The sequence below is a fragment of the Mus caroli genome, chromosome 7 (assembly GCF_900094665.2).
Source record: "Mus caroli chromosome 7, CAROLI_EIJ_v1.1, whole genome shotgun sequence".
NCBI lineage: Eukaryota > Metazoa > Chordata > Mammalia > Rodentia > Muridae > Mus > Mus caroli.
In genome coordinates, this window is record NC_034576.1 from 130,227,388 (window position 1) to 130,234,839 (window position 7,452).

The window sequence follows — 7,452 nt, forward strand, 5'->3', positions numbered from 1 at the left end:
TCCTCCTCCTCCTCCTCCTCCTCCTCCTCCTTCTTCTTCTTCTTCTTCTTCTTCTTCTTCTTCTTCTTCTTCTTCTTCATTTCACTTAATCCCTTAATCCTCTGGATAACCATATTGTTATCTCTATTTTTACCAATAAAAAAATTCAAGCGGTTTAATAACCTGCCCCTGTATTCACCAGGTAAGCCACACTGAATGTCTCGTACAAGGCCACCCTGTGTGACAGGGCTGCTTATGTGGTCCAAAGCAAGCAGGAGGGCTCAGGGGCTTCTTCCAGAGAGGGTTTGTGCCCGGGAACATGTGTTACATACCTCTCATGATGGAGGAAGGCTGAGAGCTCTACTCAGCTTTGAAAAGAAGTTTAAGCCTGAGGAGATGGCTCAGAGGGTGAAGCCACTGGCAAGCCTGATGCCTGGGGCCCACATGGTAGAGGCAGGGAACATTAAATGCGCACAGTGGCACATGCCCTCCCTCAGATAAACAAATACATGTAAAATAATTGTTTTTAAAAGGCTTAGAGGCTTAGAGCTGGAGATGTTAAAGTAAGACAAGGGAAGCAGAGACAGAAGAGGTTTGGAAGGCACAGAGGAATCCCAGCTAAGAGAAAACTCCCAACGGCTATAGAGCGCTCATGTGGGGGGTACCGCAACAGCCTCCTGCGGGACTCTAATGTGTGTGGGTGCCGAGACAGCCCTCCTGCGGGACTCTCATGAGGTTAAATGACTTATGCTCCAAGTTACTTTGTTGAGTAGGAAGTGGTGGGTCTGAGGTGCGAACTTGGGCGATTCTTCAGCAGTGCCTCGGGTCTGGGGACTGAATCTGGGGTCTAGAGCTTGCTAAGCAAGTGCTCGGCACAGCCACACCCCCAGTCTCCTCTGTGTTCTTAAATGTCCAGTTGATAGCGTGAAACGATGGGGCTCTGCAGAGGTTTTGGGTGCCGATGAAGCATGTTGGCCCTTCTTAGAACTCAATTCTTTTTTTAAAAAACAAAAACAAAAAGCAAGGTCTTGCTATGTGGCCCTGGCTGTCCTGGAACTCACTGTGTAGACCAGGCTGGCCTCGAACTCACAGGGATCTGCCTGCCTCTGCCTCCCAAGTGCTGGAACCACTGTGCCTTCCTTCTTAATTCTGCTGAGATCAGAGACACCATCAAGCATTGGGAAAGCAGGGACCATGGCTTAACTTCTGAAATCCCCAGGGCTGTCCAAATGCCCTGCAAAAAGACAACATTTTCCTCATATGAGCAGTGGTACTAGATAATACATTTTCAAAGGTAAATATGTTCTTTGCTATTTAATTTGCATTTTTATTCTTGATAATTTTATACATGAGTAATATATTTACACAACCTACTCCCTCACTCTCTCTCCCCTCCTATTCCTCCTGTGCCCCTCCCTACCATCTTTTGTAACATAGCAAATGTCTACTGAAAGCCATGGGTAAGCCAGATGTGTCATAATCTTTGCATCTGGAAGGCAGGTGTAGGAAGATCACTGTGGGTTTAAGGCGGGTCTAGGCTATGACTTGAGCCTATCTCACAAATACAAAAAGAAAGAAAAGGAGGAACCAGTAGATAGGAACCTGTCGGCATTTAGGGACCCTCTTGGCTTGAGTTCCTGGGCCAACTCCTTCTATATGTTTTTGCCTGCCCCAACACGACTATATCTGCTTTCATGCCTGCCACCAGAGACAAGGTCACTCTATTTGTTCCAAGTAATCTAGCCTTCCCTTTGTAGAGTCCCATAGGCTTATTTATTCTGGCAGAAGACTTTGTAGGCGTTCCTGAGGCCACCTCCCATCTGCTGGACTACCAGCTAAAGGGGGGATACAAGTGCTTTCTCACCACCAGGAAATGGTGATCAATCAGTACAAGGAATGTGCAGCTGCTGGGTCTCTGAGTGAAAATCCCTGGAACTTGGTTAAGAACATTTCCTGCCAAAGAAAGAGCTGGAACAGATCTTTGGCGGCATAAAGAAGTCAATGCATCAAGGGAAGAGCTGGTAACTCCGGTGCCTGGCAAGGCTCTGTGGGGAGAGGAGTGGAACCTGGCACCGAGGCTGCAGATGCATTTGAAGACCATCGTTGTTTTCCTGCATCAGCTGCTGGACCCAGTACTGTACATCGAGCTGGGATTCAAACAGAGATGGCGTCAGAGCGGTTTTTCACTAACATGCCATTCTCTCCAGGCAGGAAGATTCTACCAAGCATTTCAACTTCTCATCTTCCCACGGGGAGAGACGGAAAGAGGCCGAACATCGATATCGTGTGAGAAGCTAGAGAATACGTGTGTTGGTCTCAGCTCAAGATGGAGAAGACTGGAGAACTATGGGTAAGAAATAAATGGGGGTGTTCTAGGGATCATACCAACACCTGGTCTCCATTCCTGCAGGTGAACAACCTGAGTCCATTGAAGCTGGCCATCAGTGTTAACTTCTGGGTCCCCATCCTTCTGAATGGTGTGGCCGTGTGGGATGTGACTCTGAGGAGCCCAGCACAGGTACACAGCCTGTAGCAGTTCCCTCTCCAGAATCCCTTCCTATAAGGACGCCATGCTCTTATCACCTCCCCCCACTCCTAGGGTGTCTCCTGTGTGTCACAGAGGGAACCTCCTCAACATTCCGACTTTCTGACCCAGATCCAAAGACGTTCTGTGCTGGTGAGAAAAGCCCGTGGGCTGGGGACACAGAGGAATGCACTGATGAATCTGTCTGTGTAGTCGGCCTGCGATTGTATATTCTCTACTCAGTGTCAGCCTTTGTTTCACCTTTTTGTCTCTTTCTAAGTAAAGGCCCTCCTCCTCCTCAGCTTTATCCCCCTCCTGTCCCCAGGACTGCGCCATCGCCGACTGCCTGCACCTCCGCTGTGACATCCCCTCCTTGGGCATCCTGGATGAGCTTGACTTCATTCTGAAGGGTAACCTCAGCTTCGGCTGGATCAGTCAGGTGCGTGGACCATGTGTGCCCGATGGGTCCCGGGCATCCTTGGGTCAGGGCAGTCCTCGAACCCTGAGCTTCCCCAGATCTAATTCCCAGCTCTGACCCACCCCATCTTTTGCAGACATTGCAGAAAAAGGTGTTGCTCCTGAGTGAGGCTGAAATCACATTCAACACATCTGTGTATTCTCAGATGCCGGGACAGGAGGCATTTCTGAGAGCCCAGGTAATGATTGTGTCAAGCAGCAGCCAGGCTGGTGGAGGGCTCTGAATGTTCTTCAATCTGTAGTGCTGGCTGGGGATCTGCCAGCCTGGACGGAGGGTGAAGGTTCCTAGACCCTCAGAATGCATGAATGCTTCTGTGGCTCAATGCTTGGACATTGGCATTGGCAAGGGAGAGGGAATAGTAAAGGTGTGTGTGTGTGTGTGTGTGTGTGTGTGTGTGTGTGTGTGACCGAATGTGTGCATGTGTGTGGATGTATATGAGTGTGTGTGTGTGGACATATGAGTGTGTGTGTGCCTGTGTGTGTATATGAGTGCGCATATGTGCATGTGCATATGACTGTGTGTGTGCATGCGTGCGCACACACATGCACATGTGTGTGTTTGTGTTTATTGTGTGCCTGTGTGTATGAGTGTTTGTGTGCATGTGTGAGAAGAATGAGCATTCACTGATTTTCAAATCAGGTGTCAACGATGCTAGAAGAATATGTGGTCTATGAGCCCGTCTTCCTCATGGTGTTCAGCTCAGTGGGAGGTCTGCTGTTACTGGCTCTCATCACTGTGGCACTGTACAAGGTAAATTGTTTTCACATCATTTTCCCTAACACTACTAGTGTTCACTACTAGTTCTGTCGTGCACACCATAGGACAGTAAGAACACAGATTGAGGTTGTAGGGCAGGCTTGGCTGCATGTTCTGTTCCTATCACATTTGCTTGGTCTTTTTCCATCTCTCCTTTTTGAAATAACAATAAAAGTTATATCACAGAATGGCTAAACTGAAGCAGACATGCCATATGTACAAATCTGCCCGACAATGAGCCTGTGGCTTCCTCCCACAGTTAAGAGTGTAGCGACTGCTTGGCACATGGTCTTTCTCAGTACGTGACAGCCATTCACATGGCTGCCCTGACACACAGCTGGAAGTTATTTTAGTTCTCTCATCTTCAACTTCCCTCTTACCCAGTTTTTCTGACTTTACTACATTTTATAGCTTGGCTTCTTCAAACGTCAGTACAAAGAGATGCTGGATCTACCATCTGCAGATCCTGACCCAGCCAGCCAGGCAGATTCCAACCATGAGACTCCTCCACATCTCCCGTCCTAGGAATCTACTTTCCTGCATATCTCCACAATTATGAGATTGGTTTTGCTTTGCCTATGAATCTACTGGCATGGGAACAAGTTCTCTTCAGTTCTGGGCTAGCCTGGGAAACTTCCCGGACATGATGCCCTACCTCCTGAGCTGGGAGATTTTTATGGTTTGCCCATGTGTCAGATTTCAGTGCTGATCCACTTTTTTTGCAAGAGCAGGAATGGGGTCAGCATAAATTTACATATGGATAAGAACTAACACACAATACAGACTGAGGAATATGCTCAATATTCAATGTATTGCTTGTATAAATTTTTTAAAAATAAAATGAAAATGCAGGTGGAAACATCACATTTTCCTTATATAAAAAAAAATAACTGGAACCCAGATACCAACTGCCCAAGAGCCTGCCCAGCCCCTTCCACCATGCTGTTCCCAAAGAGCCAGAGGACACAAAACTTCCACACCTTTATTGAGCTTGGAACCATCCACTGGAACCTCAGGGGCTCTCAGAGCCGGTGAACAGAAGGTCAATTTGAAGATTGCTGGCAGAGCATGTCTGCTGAGACATCAAGGGTGCTCATAGCCGGTGGGCAAAGGATTGACGTGGGGATTGTGGAAAAGCGTGTGGTTGCCGTCCCCCCAGGCGAAGGGCTGCAGAGAGAAGGCAGACAGGTCACCCACCACAGTCCCGCCCCCGCAATCCCCCTGAATGCTCTCACTCGCGCTCATCCTCTGGTGTACCTTGGTTCGGATGCGGAGGTGGTGATAAGGGATGAACTCTGGGCGCTCGTGGTGGCCAGCATGCATCCAGCAGTTAAGGGAGCAGAGGGCTACGCCGGGGAGAGCCAGCACAAAGGTCAGGAGGCGCCAGGTGTTGGCTGTGGGAGCAAAGGTGGGGTGTGAGTCGATTCATAGGCAAAAACTATCCCTGGGCAGAGAGGTCTGGAAGATCAGTGCCTGGCAGATCAGGAGAGAGGAGACAGGAGACAGGAGCCAGGAGACAGGAGGGGAAAGCCGGGCCAAGAGAACAGATCGGCTAGGCTACTAAATCAGAGTCAGGCCTGGCCCCACTTACCTCCTGCCCCTCCATGGTCTCCTTTGGCTGCGCTGGCCATGCTCCGGCTCAGGACCTTTAGAGGCAGAGCCATTGTCAAAGGGAGGCTAGGAATGGCACTGTCCTTCTCTGTCTCCTTCACCCAGTCGAGAGGATCTCCTCCCCTCTCAGAGCCAATCACCTGTTGAGCCAGCACATGGATGGCTATTTTTAGGGGCTTTCTCTATCTAAAGTGGGTCTTGATTGGCAGGAGATCCTCTTCAGGCAGCTGATGTAATGTGCCTTTTATTTTGGCAAGAGAAGATTTAAAGTGATACAAACTTGAAATGAGTAAGCTGGAGGATCAGAGTTCAAGGCCACTGTTATCAACTTAATGAGTTTGATCACAGCTTGAACTACATAAGACCTTGTCTTTAAAACAGAATTTTACAGTGGGGTAGGGTGGGGGTGAGAGTGTAGCTCAGTTGGTAGACCGCCTGGAGTGTCTGCCTACCAAGTACCCATAATGACCTGAGTTCTTTCCCTACTGCTACACAACACTGATCTATAAGGCCAGCCAGCACTTGGGACATGGAGGCAGAAGGATCAGGAGTTCAAGGCCATCTTGGACTACATACCAAGGTCAAAGCTATCCTGGGCTACACTGGACTGTCTATCTAAAGATTTATTTATTTTATATATGTGAGTATACTGTAGCTCTACAGATGGTTGTGAGCCTTCATGTGGTTGTTGTGGATTGAAGTTTTAGGACCTTTGCTCGCTCTGGTCAACTCCGATCACTCAGTCCCTGCTTGCTCCAGCCCAAAGCTTCATTTACTATTATACATAAGTACACTGTAGCTGACTTCAGACGCACCAGAAGAGGGCGCCAGATCTCATTACGGGTGGTTGTGAGCCACCATGTGGTTGCTGGGATTTGAACTCAGGACCTTTGGAAGAGCAGTCAGTGCTCTTAACCACTGAGCCATCTCGCTAGCCCTGAACTATCTATCTAAATAAATATGTACTAAAGCTATCCTGGGCAACTCTGGACTGTCTATCTAAATAAATATGCACCATTTTTCATAGTGGCACGGAATGACTTCATTTAATATTCTGTTCTCAGTAGTTAGCACAGAGTAGACAAGTAATATGCTTTAAACTAGTTAGGTGCCCATTTTAAAAATTATCTGGGAGTTGAATCCCAGGGCTGTGTGCATGCTAATTAAATGTTCTCCCACTGAGCTCAGGCTCAGTTGTTGCTGTGTTTCGCTTTGTATTGGTGTGTGCTCATATGTGACATGGATGTGGCGCTCAGAGGACAACTTTATGATGCATACTCTCCTTCTGGGAGCCGAGAGCAGGCCACCAGGCTTGTATAGTGAGCACCTTTGCCCACTGATACATCTAGCCAACCCAAGAAGCTTAAAGGCAAAGGGGAAGAGAAGATTGTAAGAGCCGGACCTCTGTAGCCCAAGCTATATTCTCCGCAGCCACAGGACTTTCTGTTCTTTCTCTCTGTGATAGGCTCTCACGATGTAGGCTAGGCTGGAATCGAACTCATGACCCTTCTGCATTTGTTCCATAAGTGCTGTGGTCTAGGTGTGGATTGTACTGTACTCAGGTTTACAGTCTAACAGGATGCCTCTAGCTCTGAGCAAAGTTTGATGTATCTAATCCATTTATAAAAGGAAACTAAGTAAGGCCTCTACACCTCTACCTCTTATTTACTTTAAACTTGGGCTAGTAAGATGGCTCAGTAGGTAAGGGTGCTTGCTGGTAAGCCTGACAAACTGTGTTTGATCCCTAAGACCCACAAGGTAAAAGATGTTCATGCTCCCAGCCCCCACAAGTAAATAAATGTCATAGAAATGGAATAGTTCCACCTACCCAGGTTCCTCTTTCCGTAATGAATTCTTCCCATAGTCACTTTTGTCCTATTGGATTTTGGGACTGCTGTGGAAATGGAACTTTAAAATTTCCTGTCACCCCACCTCCATACACAGTTCCCTCTAATCTCCTCCCTATTTAGTTCCATATGGCTACTGAAGAAAACAGAGAAAGGGACATTTGTACTTACAGAGACTCTAGGTCTCCCTTTCCTCCTAAGTAGCCTCTCAGAGGTTTGCTGAGAATTCCCATCCTTGCCTTCTCTGCTCTTTGCAG

At 47.9% G+C, this 7,452-nt stretch overlaps 2 protein-coding genes across 2 annotated transcripts in view; one reads left to right on the top strand and one right to left on the bottom strand.

Moving 5' to 3' along the window:
* LOC110297916 (integrin alpha-D) overlaps window positions 1-4,262 on the top strand; it is a 29,624-nt gene extending 25,362 nt beyond the window's left edge. The window contains exons 25-31 of the mRNA XM_021167020.2: window positions 2,187-2,265; window positions 2,390-2,497; window positions 2,579-2,656; window positions 2,829-2,942; window positions 3,058-3,159; window positions 3,621-3,731; window positions 4,149-4,262. Of these exons, the coding sequence (XP_021022679.1) occupies window positions 2,187-2,265; window positions 2,390-2,497; window positions 2,579-2,656; window positions 2,829-2,942; window positions 3,058-3,159; window positions 3,621-3,731; window positions 4,149-4,262 (706 nt within the window). The remainder of the gene's footprint in view (window positions 1-2,186; window positions 2,266-2,389; window positions 2,498-2,578; window positions 2,657-2,828; window positions 2,943-3,057; window positions 3,160-3,620; window positions 3,732-4,148) is intronic.
* Window positions 4,263-4,527: 265 nt separating this feature from the next.
* On the bottom strand, window positions 4,528-5,467 carry LOC110297918 (cytochrome c oxidase subunit 6A2, mitochondrial). Its single transcript, XM_021167021.2, has 3 exons — window positions 5,329-5,467; window positions 4,995-5,131; window positions 4,528-4,904 (listed from the first exon to the last, which is right to left on the bottom strand). Exons 1-3 carry the CDS (start codon window positions 5,399-5,401, stop codon window positions 4,821-4,823), a joined length of 294 nt encoding a protein of 97 aa, XP_021022680.1. The 5' UTR covers window positions 5,402-5,467; the 3' UTR covers window positions 4,528-4,820.
* Between the last annotated feature and the right edge of the window lie 1,985 nt (window positions 5,468-7,452).